Source organism: Ranitomeya variabilis, chromosome 2, assembly GCF_051348905.1.
Source record: "Ranitomeya variabilis isolate aRanVar5 chromosome 2, aRanVar5.hap1, whole genome shotgun sequence".
Taxonomy (NCBI): domain Eukaryota; kingdom Metazoa; phylum Chordata; class Amphibia; order Anura; family Dendrobatidae; genus Ranitomeya; species Ranitomeya variabilis.
In genome coordinates, this window is record NC_135233.1 from 359312324 (window position 1) to 359330871 (window position 18548).

At 46.8% G+C, this 18548-nt stretch overlaps 1 protein-coding gene across 1 annotated transcript in view; it reads right to left on the reverse strand.

Moving 5' to 3' along the window:
* LOC143805910 (cytochrome P450 2C20-like) overlaps positions 1-17918 on the reverse strand; it is a 49861-nt gene extending 31943 nt beyond the window's left edge. The window contains exon 1 of the mRNA XM_077285666.1: positions 17552-17918. Coding sequence (XP_077141781.1) covers positions 17552-17731 — 180 coding nt within the window. The 5' untranslated portion in view covers positions 17732-17918. The remainder of the gene's footprint in view (positions 1-17551) is intronic.
* Positions 17919-18548: the final 630 nt, after the last annotated feature.

An 18548-nucleotide genomic window follows, 5' to 3' on the forward strand; every position in this document is an offset into this window, starting at 1 on the left:
TCTGAAGGATCCGAATGTGGTTGATAGTCAGACATGTTGGGGCAAAGAATTTCAGAGGAATAACAGTGGTGGTGAGGTTGGGGAAGAGGTGGCATGGGGTCGAGTGCACAGGTGGTGAGGTGCGATTTGGAGAGGAGACAGTTAAGCCCCCCTTCAGTGATGTTGTTTAGTGAGGTTATGGGGCTTGGGATTGGTCTGGTATACAAAGGGGTTGTGGTGGTTGAACAATGAAGACTTGCCTTGTTTGGTCAATCTTATTTTTAAAATATGTGGCAAAGTCTTCAGCAGAGATGAGGGAGGTTGGAGGGGCAGTGGGGGACGGAGGAGAGAGTTAAAGGTTTTGAATAACTGTTTGGAGTTGAACGATAGGGAAGATACAAGGGTTGTGAAGTAGCCTTTTTAGCAGAGGTGAGAGCAGATTTAAAAGCGAGTGTTGCCTGTTTGAATGCAGTGAAGTCGTCTTGCGAATGTGTTCTCTTCCAATGCCGCTCTGCAACCCTGGACACTTGCCGGAGCTTTTTAGTGGTGTTATTGTGCCAGGGTTGTCTATTGATACATCGCACTCTGCCATGAACGAGAGGGGCAACCGTGTCAATTAGGGTTGAGCGAAACGGGTCGGCCATTTTCAGAAGTCGCCGACTTTTGGCAAAGTTGGGTTTCATGAAACCCGACCCGACCCCTGTGTGGGGTCGGCCATGAGGTCGGCGATCTTCTGAATCTGGTATCGGAATTCCGATACCGAGTTCCGATATGTTTGCGATATCGGAAATCGGTATCGGAATCCACATTTAAGTGTAAAATAAAGAATTAAAATAAAAAATATTGATATACTCACCTCTCCGGAGGCCCCTGGACATCGCCGCTGGTAACCGGCAGCCTTCTTTACTTAAAATGAGCGCGTTCATGGCCTTCCATGACGTCACGGCTTCTGATTGGTCGCGGCCGCCCATGTGACCGCCACGCGACCAATCACAAGCCGTGACGTAATTCTCAGGTCCTAAATTCCTAGAATTAGGAACTTAGGACCTGAGGGATGACGTCTCGGCTTCTGATTGGTCGCGTGGCGGTCACATGGGCGGCCGCGACCAATCAGAAGCCGTGACGTCATGGAAGGCCCTGAACGCGCTCATTTTAAGCAAAGAAGGCTGCCGGTTACCAGCGGTAAGGTCCAGGCTGCGTCGGAGAGGTGAGTATATCAATATTTTTTATTTTAATTCTTTATTTTACACATTAATATGGATCCCAGGGCCTGAAGGAGAGTTTCCTCTCCTTCAGACCCTGGGAACCATAGTATCCCATTGCACTGCATTGGGTTTCGTGTTTCGGCCGACCCCGACCCCGACTTTTTTATAGGATCGGACGATTTCACTCGACCCGACTTTTGAGAAAGTCGGGTTTCGTGAAACCCGACCCGATCCTATAAAAATAAAAGTCGCTCAACCCTAGTGTCAATAGCTGATGCGAGAGTGGCATTGTAGAAAGCAGTGACACTGTCTGTGTTGTGGAGTGAGGATATGGATGCCCATGGTAGGATGAAGTCAGAGAGCATGTCGGTGTCTAGGGTGCAAGGTTTCTGCGGGGGGGTGCATGTTGCTGGACATGGGTGACCAGTGAGGAAGACAGGGATGAGAAAGTGAGATGGTGGTCGGATAGAGGCAGAGGGGAGGTGGTGAAGTTAGATAGAGAGCAGAGACGGGTGAAGACCAGGTTTAGTGTATGTCCGTGTGTGTGGGTGGCTGCATAGGACCACTGAGTAAGTCCAAAAGATGAAGTAAGGGACAGAAGTTTGGAGGCTGTTGACTGAAGGGTATCAGTGGGGATGTTGAAGTCACCCATGATGATGGTGGGAATGTCAGCAGAGAGAAAGTGAATAAGACAGGTGGAGAATTGGTCAATAAAGTCAGTGGCTGGGCCTGGAGGTTGGTATATGACAGCCACTTGGAGGTTGGAGTAGATGCGGACAGAGTGGACTTCAAAAGAGGGGAGGATAAGGGAGGGTAGAGATGGGATTGGGTTAAAGGTGCAGTTTGAAGAAAAGAGAAGACCCACTCCTCCACCATTTCTGTTGCCGGGGCGAGGAGTGTAGGTGAAGTGGAGGCAGCCATAACACAGCGCAGCAGGGGAGGCGGTGTCAGAGGGTGTTAGTCATGTTTCTGTGAGACCGAGTAAGGCAAGCTTGTGAGAGAGAAAAAGGTCATGAATCACATGAAATTTATTGCAGATTGCAGATTGAGCGGGCATTCCAGAGTGCTCCAGAGAGAGGGAGCAGGGGGGTGGGCGTCAGGGGCATGGGTTTTATGTTGGAAAGATTGTGGTAGTTCATATTAAATAGGGAGCGGCAGGAGGGGGTAGTAATGGGAGGTATCAGCTGTGGGGGTCCAGGGTTGGGACATATGTTGCTAGCAGTGAGGAGAAGCAGAGAAAGGGAGAGCAGGTGGGAGGAGAGTGGCCGGCTTGTTTTGTGTTTTATTAGGACAGATTTGAGGTTGAGGAGCAGGTCAGCAAAGGAGGGCAGGTGGGTAGGTAAGAGGGAAGGGGAGATGATTATTTGGTTAGAGAGTGCTGGGGTTTGTGGATAGAGAAGGAGAGAGAGGATTAGTGGAGCAAACAATGTAAGGGCATATGTAAACATGGTGAAGGAGTAAGATGGGTTAATACAAAAGCTATAAGAAGTGCTTATTCGGCAGACATACCTAAAAGAGACAGCTACATAGAGTGGGGTCCTGACTCATGTCGTGACTAACTGCCGTTGAAATAGCTGCACTTCACGATACTTAGCTGCCGGGATACTTTGCTGTCGGGGACACGTGCCTGACCCGCACGCGTGCCCCCCTAGAATGCTACTAAATTTATAGGACTAAATAGAGGATCAGGTGAGAGGGATTGTGGAGCTGATTTGGGATAAATTAGCAATTGGCCAACACATCGGGGGAGGTTACATGATCAAAGTCACTGGGCTTGGCTACAACTATATGCTGTAACACCTTGCACCCTTGTTGAGTTTGAAATATTTGAATCGGGATATATATATATATATATATATATATATATATATATATATATATATATATATATATATATATATATATATATATATATACATTATTTATTTATATTCAGTGTGGACAATCAGTATTTGATACACTGCAGATTTTTCAAGTTTTCCCATCTTCAAGGAGTGAAAGTCAGTAATTTTTATCGTAGCTACAATTCAACTGTGACACACAGAATCCAAAAATGAAACCCAGAAAATCACATTGTATGATTTTTAAATAATTTAATTGCTGTTTATTGCATGAAATAATTATTTGATCACCTACCAACCAGCAAGATTTCTGGCTATCACAGACCGTTAGTTTTTTTTTTTTTTTAAGAAGCCTCCTACTCTGCACTCATTACCTGTATTAATTGTATCTGTGTGAACTCCTTACCTGTATAAAAGACTCCTGTCCACACACTCAATCAATCATACTCCAACCTCTCCACCATGGCCAAGACCAAAGAGCTGTCTAAGGACACCAAGGACAAAATTGTAGACCTGAACAAGACTGAGATGGGTTACAGTACAATAGGCAAGCAGCTTGGTGAGAAAGCAACAACTGTTGTCACAATTATTAGAAAATGGAAGAAACACAACATGACTGTTAATATTCCTTGGTCTGGGGCTCCATGCAAGGTCTCGCCTCATGAGGTATGGATGATTCTGAGAAAGGTCAGGAATCAGACCAGAACTACACAGGACGACCTGGTCAATGAAGAGAGCTGGGACCACAGTCTCAAACATTATCGTTAGCAACACACTATACAGTCATGGATTAAAATCCTGCAGGGCATGCAAGATCACCCTGTTCATGCCAGAACATGTCCAGGACTGTTTGGAGTTTCACAGTGACCATCTGGATGATCCAGATGAGGCATGAGGAAAGGTCATGTGGTCAGATGAGACCAAAAAATAACTTTTTGGTATCAACTTCACTTGCCGTGTTTGGAGGAAGAAGAAGGATGAGTGCAATCCCAAAAACACCGTCCCAACCGTGAATCATGGTGGGGGAAACATCTTTGTGCTTTTCTGTAAAGGGGACAGGGTGACTGCTCCATATTCTGTAATGCTGTAGATAAGCCCCCGATGTATCCTGAAAAATGAGAAAAAGAGGTTAGATTATACTCACCCAGGGGCGGTCCCGCTGCAGTCCGGTCCAATGGGCGTCGCAGTCCGGTCCAGGACCTCCCATCTTCTTATGATGATGTCCTCTACTTGGTCAGAGAGGCCCGGCACCTGCGGACTGCAGTACTTTGCTCTGCCCTCAACAGGGCAGACAAAGTATGCCTGCTCCAGAGCCGCAGCATGAAAACAAGAAGAGGACGTCATCCTATGAAGATGGGAGGCCCCGGACTGGACCGCGACGCCCATCGGATCAGACCGCCCGCCCAGGTGAGTATAATCTAACCTCTTTTTCTTATCTTTCAGGATACATCGGTGGCTTATCTATAGCATTACACAATGCTGTATAGGGTTGAGCGACTTTCATTTTTTTAAGATCGAGTCTGGTTTTGTGAAACCCGATTTAGTCCAGAGTCGAGTCGAGTGAAGTCGGCCGATTATCGCTAAAAGTCGGGGATCGACCGAAACACGAAACCCAATGCAAGTCAATGGGGAAGCATAGCCGGCAGTGAGTGGAGGCCAGGAAAACACCTACAGTGCACATTTTACTGCCAAAAACATCCATTCTTGTTTTCTGAAGCTTGTCAATCTTAATTAACTTTATAATAATAGTTGGGCACTGGAAATTGGGGGTCATTTGGCAAAAGTTGTGGGGGTAGGGCTGGTTCAAGGTTTTAGTGGGCCCAGGAAACATGGACTACGTCATGGCGGTGGAGCAGGGAGAGGTAAGTATTTCAACGTTGCAAGTGCTGTGATCCTGAGCAAGCAGGGGGGGCCCACTTGTTCGCATTGGCACTGGCACAGGGCCCCTCAAAGTACGGCGGTGTGTTTGCATGGCGGGGGCGCCTCCCACCAGCAGCGACACTTTTGCGTACTCTGAGTGGCCCTGTGCCAGTGACGTCGCCAACGAGTATGCCCCCCCACCTGATGAAGGAACCTGCACTTTCATCTGCACCTTCCTCTTTGTCCCTGTGTAAGGTGGTATAATATGCGGGAAGGGGAACCTTACTTTCAGCAGGGTCAGATTCTGGCTGTGTAGAGTACAAGGGGAATGTAGTGGTCTAGGTCAATGTACCAGCAGACTCATCTAGCAGTGGCTGGGCAATGGGCAGGATGATGAGGAAACAGATATAGGGCCAAAGAATAAAGTAGGCTAAATGCAGATCAAAATTGGTAACAGGACTAAACAGGCGGCATTGCTTTGTTCAGTGGAGTAGCAAACCCAAGAGCAGCAGACACTGTTTCAAGGGCCTAACCACACTAGTAGGCCAAATGCAGTTTAATATCTGATAGTATAGGCCGAAAGCCAGAATGTGGAAGCTCAGCTTTGTTCAGTTGAGGACAACACCAGGGAGGGGCAGACACCGTTAGTAGGCCCTAACCACCATTTTGTTTTTTAAAAAACACTTAATGAGAGCCAGAAGGTTGAAGCTCAGCTTTATTCAGTTGAGGGCAACACCAGGGAGGGGCAGACACCGTTAGTAAGCCCTAAACACCATTTTGTTTTTTAAAAAACACTTAATGAGAGCCAGAAGGTTGAAGCTCAGCTTTATTCAGTTGAGGGCAACACCAGGCAGGGGCAGACACCGTTAGTAGGCCGGAACCACCATTTTGTTTTTTAAAAAACACTTAATGAGAGCCAGAAGGTTGAAGCTCAGCTTTATTCAGTTGAGGGCAACACCAGGCAGGGGCAGACACCGTTAGTAGGCCGGAACCACCATTTTGTTTTTTAAAAAACACTTAATGAGAGCCAGAAGGTTGAAGCTCAGCTTTATTCAGTTGAGGGCAACACCAGGCAGGGGCAGACACCGTTAGTAGGCCGGAACCAGCAATGTGTTTAAAAACAGCAGTTAATCAGAGCCGGAAGGTAGAAGCTCAGCTTTATTCAGTTGAGGGCAACACCAGGGAGGGGCAGACACCGTTAGTAGGCCGGAACCAGCAATGTGTTTAAAAACAGCAGTTAATCAGAGCCGGAAGGTAGAAGCTCAGCTTTATTCAGTTGAGGGCAACACCAGGGAGGGGCAGAAGCCGTTAGTAGGCCCTAACCACCATTTTGTTTTTTAAAAAACACTTAATGAGAGCCAGAAGGTTGAAGCTCAGCTTTATTCAGTTGAGGGCAACACCAGGCAGGGGCAGACACCGTTAGTAGGCCGGAACCAGCAATGTGTTTAAAAACAGCAGTTAATCAGAGCCGGAAGGTAGAAGCTCAGCTTTATTCAGTTGAGGGCAACACCAGGGAGGGGCAGACACCGTTAGTAGGCCGGAACCAGCAATGTGTTTAAAAACAGCAGTTAATCAGAGCCGGAAGGTAGAAGCTCAGCTTTATTCAGTTGAGGGCAACACCAGGGAGGGGCAGAAGCCGTTAGTAGGCCCTAACCACCATTTTGTTTTTTAAAAAACACTTAATGAGAGCCAGAAGATTGAAGCTCAGCTTTATTCAGTTGAGGGCAACACCAGGCAGGGGCAGACACCGTTAGTAGGCCGGAACCAGCAATGTGTTTAAAAACAGCAGTTAATCAGAGCCGGAAGGTAGAAGCTCAGCTTTATTCAGTTGAGGGCAACACCAGGGAGGGGCAGAAGCCGTTAGTAGGCCCTAACCACCATTTTGTTTTTTAAAAAACACTTAATGAGAGCCAGAAGGTTGAAGCTCAGCTTTATTCAGTTGAGGGCAACACCAGGCAGGGGCAGACACCGTTAGTAGGCCGGAACCAGCAATGTGTTTAAAAACAGCAGTTAATCAGAGCCGGAAGGTAGAAGCTCAGCTTTATTCAGTTGAGGGCAACACCAGGGAGGGGCAGACACCGTTAGTAGGCCGGAACCAGCAATGTGTTTAAAAACAGCAATTAATCAGAGCCAGAAGGTTGAAGCTCAGCTTTATTCAGTTGAGGGCAACACCAGGCAGGGGCAGACACCGTTAGTAGGCCGGAACCAACAATGTGTTTAAAAACAGCAGTTAATCAGAGCCGGAAGGTAGAAGCTCAGCTTTATTCAGTTGAGGGCAACACCAGGGAGGGGCAGAAGCCGTTAGTAGGCCCTAACCACCATTTTGTTTTTTAAAAAACACTTAATGAGAGCCAGAAGGTTGAAGCTCAGCTTTATTCAGTTGAGGGCAACACCAGGCAGGGGCAGACACCGTTAGTAGGCCGGAACCAGCAATGTGTTTAAAAACAGCAGTTAATCAGAGCCGGAAGGTAGAAGCTCAGCTTTATTCAGTTGAGGGCAACACCAGGGAGGGGCAGACACCGTTAGTAGGCCGGAACCAGCAATGTGTTTAAAAACAGCAGTTAATCAGAGCCAGAAGGTTGAAGCTCAGCTTTATTCAGTTGAGGGCAACACCAGGCAGGGGCAGACACCGTTAGTAGGCCGGAACCAGCAATGTGTTTAAAAACAGCAGTTAATCAGAGCCGGAAGGTAGAAGCTCAGCTTTATTCAGTTGAGGGCAACACCAGGGAGGGGCAGAAGCCGTTAGTAGGCCGGAACCAGCAATGTGTTTAAAAACAGCAGTTAATCAGAGCCAGAAGGTTGAAGCTCAGCTTTATTCAGTTGAGGGCAACACCAGGCAGGGGCAGACACCGTTAGTAGGCCGGAACCACCATTTTGTTTTTTAAAAAACACTTAATGAGAGCCAGAAGGTTGAAGCTCAGCTTTATTCAGTTGAGGGCAACACCAGGCAGGGGCAGACACCGTTAGTAGGCCGGAACCAGCAATGTGTTTAAAAACAGCAGTTAATCAGAGCCGGAAGGTAGAAGCTCAGCTTTATTCAGTTGAGGGCAACACCAGGGAGGGGCAGAAGCCGTTAGTAGGCCCTAACCACCATTTTGTTTTTTAAAAAACACTTAATGAGAGCCAGAAGGTTGAAGCTCAGCTTTATTCAGTTGAGGGCAACACCAGGCAGGGGCAGACACCGTTAGTAGGCCGGAACCAGCAATGTGTTTAAAAACAGCAGTTAATCAGAGCCGGAAGGTAGAAGCTCAGCTTTATTCAGTTGAGGGCAACACCAGGGAGGGGCAGAAGCCGTTAGTAGGCCCTAACCACCATTTTGTTTTTTAAAAAACACTTAATGAGAGCCAGAAGGTTGAAGCTCAGCTTTATTCAGTTGAGGGCAACACCAGGCAGGGGCAGACACCGTTAGTAGGCCGGAACCAGCAATGTGTTTAAAAACAGCAGTTAATCAGAGCCGGAAGGTAGAAGCTCAGCTTTATTCAGTTGAGGGCAACACCAGGGAGGGGCAGACACCGTTAGTAGGCCGGAACCAGCAATGTGTTTAAAAACAGCAGTTAATCAGAGCCGGAAGGTAGAAGCTCAGCTTTATTCAGTTGAGGGCAACACCAGGGAGGGGCAGAAGCCGTTAGTAGGCCCTAACCACCATTTTGTTTTTTAAAAAACACTTAATGAGAGCCAGAAGGTTGAAGCTCAGCTTTATTCAGTTGAGGGCAACACCAGGCAGGGGCAGACACCGTTAGTAGGCCGGAACCAGCAATGTGTTTAAAAACAGCAGTTAATCAGAGCCGGAAGGTAGAAGCTCAGCTTTATTCAGTTGAGGGCAACACCAGGGAGGGGCAGACACCGTTAGTAGGCCGGAACCAGCAATGTGTTTAAAAACAGCAGTTAATCAGAGCCGGAAGGTAGAAGCTCAGCTTTATTCAGTTGAGGGCAACACCAGGGAGGGGCAGAAGCCGTTAGTAGGCCCTAACCACCATTTTGTTTTTTAAAAAACACTTAATGAGAACCAGAAGGTTGAAGCTCAGCTTTATTCAGTTGAGGGCAACACCAGGCAGGGGCAGACACCGTTAGTAGGCCGGAACCAGCAATGTGTTTAAAAACAGCAGTTAATCAGAGCCGGAAGGTAGAAGCTCAGCTTTATTCAGTTGAGGGCAACACCAGGGAGGGGCAGAAGCCGTTAGTAGGCCCTAACCACCATTTTGTTTTTTAAAAAACACTTAATGAGAGCCAGAAGGTTGAAGCTCAGCTTTATTCAGTTGAGGGCAACACCAGGCAGGGGCAGACACCGTTAGTAGGCCGGAACCAGCAATGTGTTTAAAAACAGCAGTTAATCAGAGCCGGAAGGTAGAAGCTCAGCTTTATTCAGTTGAGGGCAACACCAGGGAGGGGCAGAAGCCGTTAGTAGGCCCTAACCACCATTTTGTTTTTTAAAAAACACTTAATGAGAGCCAGAAGGTTGAAGCTCAGCTTTATTCAGTTGAGGGCAACACCAGGCAGGGGCAGACACCGTTAGTAGGCCGGAACCAGCAATGTGTTTAAAAACAGCAGTTAATCAGAGCCGGAAGGTAGAAGCTCAGCTTTATTCAGTTGAGGGCAACACCAGGGAGGGGCAGACACCGTTAGTAGGCCGGAACCAGCAATGTGTTTAAAAACAGCAGTTAATCAGAGCCGGAAGGTAGAAGCTCAGCTTTATTCAGTTGAGGGCAACACCAGGGAGGGGCAGAAGCCGTTAGTAGGCCCTAACCACCATTTTGTTTTTTAAAAAACACTTAATGAGAGCCAGAAGGTAGAAGCTCAGCTTTATTCAGTTGAGGACAACTTGAATTAGGGACTGCATACAGACTTAGCAGGCTGTCCCCTGTGTGGACCATGCATCCAATACATTAACCCATTGAGCCACAAAGGACACGTAACCTTCCGTGGCCATGCCTACAGGTCCATGTGTCTGTTGTCAGGTGTACCTTTGTCAGTGTAGGCCTATTGGAAGGAGGGACCGCAGACAGGCTTCGAAGGCCTAACACAATAAAATTGGCTGGCTGTAGGCACTTTAAAATTGGTTCCAGGGGTACACGGGCAGCAGTGGTCTGGTCAGTGGAGGCCTAGTGGAAGGAGGGACCGCAGACAGGCTTCGAAGGCCTAAAATAACAAACAATAGGCTCATGGCAGTTTTACAGCGGTTACATGGATACACGGGCAGGCAGCTGGTGATGAGTGGAGGAGTATTTAAAGTAGGGACCGCAGACAGGCTATCAAAGGCCTAAAATAACAAACAATAGGCTCATGGCAGTTTTACAGCGGTTACATGGATACACGGGCAGGCAGCTGGTGATGAGTGGAGGAGTATTTAAAGTAGGGACCGCAGACAGGCTATCAAAGGCCTAAAATAACAAACAATAGGCTCATGGCAGTTTTACAGCGGTTACATGGATACACGGGCAGGCAGCTGGTGATGAGTGGAGGAGTATTTAAAGTAGGGACCGCAGACAGGCTATCAAAGGCCTAAAATAACAAACAATAGGCTCATGGCAGCTTTACAGCGGTTACATGGATACACAGGCAGCTTGGTGGTGAGTGGAGGAGTAGTGCAAGGAGTGTCTGTCCCAGTACTCCCAAAATATAAATAGATGTTAATGTCTCGCAAAACAACCAAAACAAAAAAAAAGGTGGCATACTTAGGTACAGGGGTGGGCTCATCTACTGAGTTTCTGACATTGTAATTTGGCAGTAACTATTTAATGGTGCCAATATAGGACACAGACACAGACTACTTTAAGTTGCATCATAGATGTCTACAAATTTGTATTGTCAGTGCCAGACATTGAATGATGTCAGCGAATAGACTAAAGATTGGTGGAGCTGGGCGACATAATTTTGCACGTGGTAGAGCACATTTTGAGCTGGGGTAGGGGGGAACTCTCTTGAGGCCGGCGGGACCGCCCCAGGGCCCCTCATGTTACAACGGTGTGTCTGACGTTGGGTGCGCACCACCACCGCCAGAGACACTACATTGTACTATGAGGGACCCAGTAGCAATGCCGTCAACCAAAAGCGAGCACACCCACCTCTTCAGACAAACAGCAGTCTCACGGGTGCTTGCGCCAAGTCGCGATACCACGGCCCCGTGTGGGGAGTTTTGCCATTTAGGGAGGTGTAAACATGTCGTATGCTGTACAATCAGCTGCAGCAAATTAGACATTAGAAAAGTAATTCACAGGCAAGAGCTTTTCATAGGAAAGCTAGGTGTCGGCCGGGCAAGGTGGGGCAAAAGATTTCGAAATCCAGTTGTGGTTCATTTTAATGAATGTTAGATCGTCAACATTTTGGGTAGCCAGACGAGTCCTTTTTTCGGTTAATATTGAACCTGCAGCACTGAATACTCTTTCTGATAGGACACTTGCTGCCGGGCAAGCAAGCTCCTGCAATGCATATTCTGCCAATTCTGGCCAGGTGTCTAATTTGGAGGCCCAGTAATCAAATGGGAATGACGGTTGAGGGAGAACATCGATAAGGGATGAAAAATAGTTAGTAACCATACTGGACAAATGTTGTCTCCTGTCACTTTCAATTGATGCAGCAGTACCTGTCCTGTCTGCGGTCATAGCAAAATCACTCCACAACCTGGTCAGAAAACCCCTCTGTCCAACGCCACTTCTGATGTGTGCACCCCTAACACTCCTAGTCTGCTGCCCCCTGGAGCTCGTGTGAGAACGATCACGTGCGCTGTGTGCTGGGAATGCCTGAAGCAAACGGTCAACAAGAGTTGATTGTTTGGTTGCTAATATTAGTTCCAAGTTCTCATGTGGCATAATATTTTGCAATTTGCCTTTATAGCGTGGATCAAGGAGGCAGGCCAACCAGTAATCGTCATCGTTCATCATTTTCGTAATGCGTGTGTCCCTTTTTAGGATACGTAAGGCATAATCCGCCATGTGGGCCAAAGTTCCACTTGTCAAATCTCCGGTTGTGATTGGTTGAGGGGCAGTTGCAGGCAAATCTACGTCACTTGTGTCCCTCAAAAAACCAGAACCCGGCCGTGACACGCAACCAATTTCCTGTGCCCCCGGGAAAGGTTCGGCATTAAAAATATACTCATCCCCATCATCCTCCTCGTCCTCCACCTCCTCTTCGCCCGCTACCTCGTCCTGTACACTGCCCTGACCAGACAATGGCTGACTGTCATCAAGGCTTTCCTCTTCCTCTGGTGCAGACGCCTGCTCCTTTATGTGCGTCAAACTTTGCATCAGCAGACGCATTAGGGGGATGCTCATGCTTATTACGGCGTTGTCTGCACTAACCAGCCGTGTGCATTCCTCAAAACACTGAAGGACTTGACACATGTCTTGTATCTTAGACCACTGCACACCTGACAACTCCATGTCTGCCATCCTACTGCCTGCCCGTGTATCCTCCCACAAATAAATAACAGCACGCCTCTGTTCGCACAGTCTCTGAAGCATGTGCAGTGTTGAGTTCCACCTTGTTGCAACGTCTATGATTAGGCGATGCTGGGGAAGGTTCAAAGACCGCTGATAGGTCTGCATACGGCTGGCGTGTACAGGCGAACGTCGGATATGTGAGCAAAGTGCACGCACTTTGAGGAGCAGGTCGGAGAACCCAGGATAAGTTTTCAATAAGCACTGCACCACCAGGTTTAAGGTGTGAGCCAGGCAAGGAATGTGTTTCAGTTGGGAAAGGGAGATGGCAGCCATGAAATTCCTTCCGTTATCACTCACTACCTTGCCTGCCTCAAGATCTACTGTGCCCAGCCACGACTGCGTTTCTTGTTGCAAGAACTCGGACAGAACTTCCGCGGTGTGTCTGTTGTCGCCCAAGCACTTCATAGCCAATACAGCCTGCTGACGCTTGGCAGTAGCTGGCCCATAATGGGACAACTGGTGTGCAACAGTGTCATCTGCCGATGGAGTGGTTGGCAGACTGTGTTCTGTGGAAGAGCTGTAGCTTCTGCAGGAGGACGAGGAGGAGGAGGAGGAGGAGGAGGGGGTGCGAACGCCTACAGCCAACTGTTTCCTAGACCGTGGGCTAGGCACAACTGTCCCTAAATTGATGTCGCCTGTGGACCCTGCATCCACCACATTCACCCAGTGTGCCGTGATGGACACATAACGTCCCTGGCCATGCCTACTGGTCCATGCATCTGTAGTCAGGTGCACCTTTGTACTCACAGATTGCCTGAGTGCATGGACGATGCGCTGTTTAACATGCTGGTGCAGGGCTGGGATGGCTTTTCTGGAAAAAAAGTGTCGACTGGGTAGCTCGTATCGTGGTTCAGCGTACTCCATCAGGGCTTTGAAAGCTTCGCTTTCAACTAACCGGTAGGGCATCATCTCTAACGAGATTAGTCTAGCTATGTGGGCGTTAAAACCCTGTGTACGCGGATGCGAGGATAAGTACTTCCTTTTTCTAACCAGAGTCTCATGTAGGGTGAGCTGGACTGGAGAGCTGGAGATCGTGGAACTTTCGGGTGTGCCGGTGTACATGGCAGACTGAGAGACGGTTGGAGACGGTATTGTTTCCGCCGGTGCCCTAGATGCAATATTTCCTCCTACAAAACTGGTGGTTCCCTGACCCTGACTGCTTTTGGCTGGCAAAGAAACCTGCACAGATACTGCCGGTGGTGCGGAAAATGGTGGCCTTACAGTGACGGAAGGGATGTTGCGTTGCTGACTAGCTTCATTGGCCGAGGGTGCTACAACCTTAAGGGACGTTTGGTAGTTAGTCCAGGCTTGAAAATGCATGGTGGTTAAGTGTCTATGCATGCAACTAGTATTTAGACTTTTCAGATTCTGACCTCTGCTTAAGCTAGTTGAACATTTTTGACAGATGACTTTGCGCTGATCAGTTGGATGTTGTTTAAAAAAATGCCAGACTGCACTCTTCCTAGACTCGGATCCCTTTTCAGGGATTGCAGACTGAGCTTTAACCGGATGGCCACGCTGTCCTCCAACAGGTTTTGGCTTTGACACGCGTTTTGGGCCAGATACGGGCCCGGCAGATGGAACCTGTTGCGATGTTGATGCCTGCTGCGGCCCCTCCTCCACCTCCGCTTCTGAACTACTGCCGCCTGCACCCTGTTCCCCCAATGGCTGCCAATCGGGGTCAATAACTGGGTCATCTATTACCTCCTCTTCGAGCTCGTGTGCAACTTCGTCTGTGTCACTGTGTCGGTCGGTGGTATAGCGTTCGTGGCGGGGCAACATAGTCTCATCAGGGTCTGATTGTGGATCTGTACCCTGAGAGGGCAATGTGGTGGTCTGAGTCAAAGGAGCAGCATAGTACTCTGGCTGTGGCTGTGCATCAGTGCACTCCATGTCAGAATCTACTTGTAATGGGCATGGCCTGTTAAATGTTTCACTTTCTAAGCCAGGGACGGTATGTGTAAAGAGCTCCATGGAGTGACCCGTTGTGTCGCCTGCTGCATCCTTCTCTCTTGTTGTAGTTTTTGCTGAGGAGGACAAGGAAGCGACTTGTCCCTGACCGTGAACATCCACAAGCGACGCGCTGCTTTTACATTTACCAGTTTCGGAAGAGGAGGCAAAAGAGCTAGAGGCTGAGTCTGCAATGTAAGCCAAAACTTGCTGTTGCTGCTCCGCCTTTAAAAGCGGTTTTCCTACTCCCAGAAAAGAGAGCGTTCGAGGCCTTGTGTAGCCTGACGACGAAACTGGCTCCACAGCTCCAGACTTAGGTGGAATATTTTTATCCCCACGACCACCTGATGCTCCACTACCACTACCATCATTACCAGCTGACAATGAACGCCCACGACGACCTCTTGCACCAGACTTCCTCATTGTTTTAAAATCTTAACCAAAGTAACTTTATTTGTTGCTGTCAAACAACTTACACGGTGAGCTATAACTTCAGTATGATTTCAATATCCCTTAACAGGTTGGTGAGACCACAAGGAAAATCAGGCACAATGTTACACACTCTGTTTTCTGTGGCACAAAATCACAGAGATGACACACACGCAGGACTGTCACTCAAGCACTAATGTCAATATTAATCTCCCACCTAATTTGTTTATTTTTTTTTCTCAGGGAGACTTTAGAAACCAAATAATATTAAAAAAACCAAAAAAATAAAAAGCCTTTCTATGGCCCACTGAATGAGAGAGAGAGGTGGCACACCCAGGAGTCAAGACTGGCACACAAGCTGAAAGGGCAATATTACTCTCCCACTGTTTTTTTATGTATTTTTTGTTTTTTAAGGGAGACTTTAGAAACCAAATAATATTAAAAAAAAAACAAAAAAAAAAAAGGCTTTCTATGGCCCACAATTAGAGAGAGAGAGGTGGCACACCCAGGAGTCAAGACTGGCGCACAAGCTGAAAGGGCAATATCACTCTCCCACTGTTTTTTTAAGTTTTTTTTTTTTTATTTTCAGGGAGACTTTAGAAACCAAATAATATTAAAAAAACCAAAAAAATAAATAGCCTTTCTATGGCCCACTGAATGAGAGAGAGAGGTGGCACACCCAGGAGTCAAGACTGGCACACAAGCTGAAAGGGCAATATTACTCTCCCACTGTTTTTTTATGTATTTTTTGTTTTTTAAGGGAGACTTTAGAAACCAAATAATATTAAAAAAAAAAAAAAAAAAAAAAAAGGCTTTCTATGGCCCACAATTAGAGAGAGAGAGGTGGCACACCCAGGAGTCAAGACTGGCGCACAAGCTGAAAGGGCAATATTACTCTCCCACTGTTTTTTTAAGTTTTTTTTCTTTTATTTTCAGGGAGACTTTAGAAACCAAATAATATTAAAAAAACCAAAAAAAAAATAGCCTTTCTATGGCCCACTGAATGAGAGAGAGAGGTGGCACACCCAGGAGTCAAGACTGGCACACAAGCTGAAAGGGCAATATTACTCTCCCACTGTTTTTTTATGTATTTTTTGTTTTTTAAGGGAGACTTTAGAAACCAAATAATATTAAAAAAAAAAACAAAAAAAAAAAGGCTTTCTATGGCCCACAATTAGAGAGAGAGAGAGGTGGCACACCCAGGAGTCAAGACTGGCACACAAGCTGAAAGGGCAATATTACTCTCCCACTGTTTTTTTATGTATTTTTTGTTTTTTAAGGGAGACTTTAGAAACCCAATAATATTTAAAAAAAAAAAAAAAAAAAGGCTTTCTATGGCCCACAATTAGAGAGAGAGGTGGCACACCCAGGAGTCAAGACTGGCACACAAGCTGAAAGGGCAATATTACTCTCCCACTGTTTTTTTATTTATTTTTTTTTTTTCAGGGAGACTTTAGAAACCAGATAATAAGAAAAAAAATAAATAAATAAATAGGCTTTCTATAGCCCACTGAATAAGAGATAGCACACACAGCAGTGGCACACAAGCCCTGACTGAGGCCAATATTTTTCTACCACTGATTGATGTAGTGTTTTTGTGTTGAGGTAGAATTTAGAACACAAATCACGGAAAAAATAAATAGGCTTTCTATGGCCCACTCAGTGAGAGATGGCACACACAGGGATGGCACTGTAGCAGAAATGCCAATCTTAATCTCCCACAAAAAAAAAAAAAAAACAGGGACTGTCCTACAATTACTATCTCCCTGCAGTAATCTAAGCCAGGTATGGCAGGCAGCAATAGGAGTGGACTGATGCACAAATTAAATAAAAAGTGTGGACAAACAAAAAAGATAGCTGTGCAGAAAGGAACAAGAGGATATGTGCTTTGAAAAAAGCAGTTGGTTTGCACAGTGGCGTACACACAGCAATACAGCTATCACGGAGCCTTCTAGGGCAGCCCAATGAGCTACAGCGCTGAGGAAAAAAAAAAAAAATAGCTTCCACTGTTCCTGCACACCGAAGGTGGTGTTGGACAGTGGAAATCGCTACAGCACAAGCGGTTTGGTGGTTAGTGGACCCTGCCTAACGCTCTCCCTGCTTCTGATGAAGCGGCAGCAACCTGTCCCTAAGCTCAGATCAGCAGCAGTAAGATGGCGGTCGGCGGGAACGCCCCTTTATAGCCCCTGTGACGCCGCAGACAGCAAGCCAATCACTGCAATGCCCTTCTCTAAGATGGTGGGGACCAGGATCTATGTCATCACGCTGCCCACACTCTGCGTTCACCTTCATTGGCTGAGAAATGGCGCTTTTCGCGTCATTGAAACGCGACTTTGGCGCGAAAGTCGCGTACCGCATGGCCGACAAGCACAGGGGTCGGATCGGGTTTCATGAGACGCCGACTTAGCCAAAAGTCGGCGACTTTTGAAAATGATCGACCCGTTTCGCTCAACCCTAATGCTGTAGATAAGCCCCTGATGCTGGTGGGCTTAGCTCACCTTCGAATTTGGGGGTGACAGGTTCTCTTTAAGTACATGTGGGGGTTGCCTGGTTGCTAGGGAATCCCTACATGTATTCAAGCTGTCTAACAGCCGTAAATCATTCAGCTGAGGTGATGAAAACTAAATCTCCGAACACTAACAAATACTTGGAGGTCATGTGAGCGTGCTAGGGAAAACCTGAGCAACGATTATACTCGCTCATCACTACAAGCAACTCAATGCAATGTTAAGCAACCGGAGTCAGAAAATTCCTCCTTTTTTAACACTGTAGGTTTGGCAGCAGATTATATGTTGCTGTTAGGGTCGTCTGTTTTCAGGAAATTGAACATCAGGTACAGCAGTGTTCTTACCTTAATTAATGACTGTGGTATTTCAGACGTGTTAACCTGAAGGATATTCCCCAGGATGGGCAGAGGTGTAGGTCCTGGGGGTAGGTCCTTCTGTTTGACCCTACCCCACCATTTAATGAGATAAATAAGGAGAGTGACTCCAGTAGTCAGGAGAAGCGTTGCTGCGATGTTCAGAGCCATCCCGAGCCCCGGTGACTACAGCTTGGTCTGTACTGTGTCTTTGTATATTTACATACGATCACGTTCAGGGCCGTGTTCCAACATGTAATCAGTGAGAAGAGGTTGGGTGTGTGCAAAGTTCAGAGTTACATCTGTATTGTACAAGACTTCCGCTCTCAGTGCTTGCAGAATGCAGAGAGGGCAGTCTCATCTTGGTGTGATGTCAGAGCGCTCTGGTCATGAAACATGAAACCCACCCTTGTCACAGCAAACACTGCCATGGGGGAATACTGCAACTGGATCCTCATCCCTTGCACTATGGCTGCTGTACAGATTTGCTCATCACTGAGGACACTTTCAAAAATGTAATATAGGATTGACCCATTTATCTCAACCAAAATATAAGTACTATAGATTTATGGTTCGTAACAGAAAACTGCGTATCAATCAGAAACAGCAGAAGAAATGGAAAGAGAGAGCGTCCATTTCTACAAGATGATACTTGGCGTATGTAAACATTTATTTTATTTATTTATTTTACTCACTTATATAGCACCATATTAATTCCACAGCGCTTTACAGACATTATTTGGCACTGTCCCCAATGGGGCTTTCAAACTAGATCCGTTGATCATCTATAAAACAGCTGGGCCGATATGCATGTGGAATTGTGGAAAGTATAAGAGTAAGTTCACACAGGGCGTTTTTGCTGTGTTTTTTTTATGCCAATTTTCAGCTGCTTTTTACAGTATCAGCAAAGCCTATGAGATTTCAGAAATCTCATGCATACACATTGGGTTTTTGTGTGGTCAGTATTTTGGGCTTTGCAGTGTTTTTT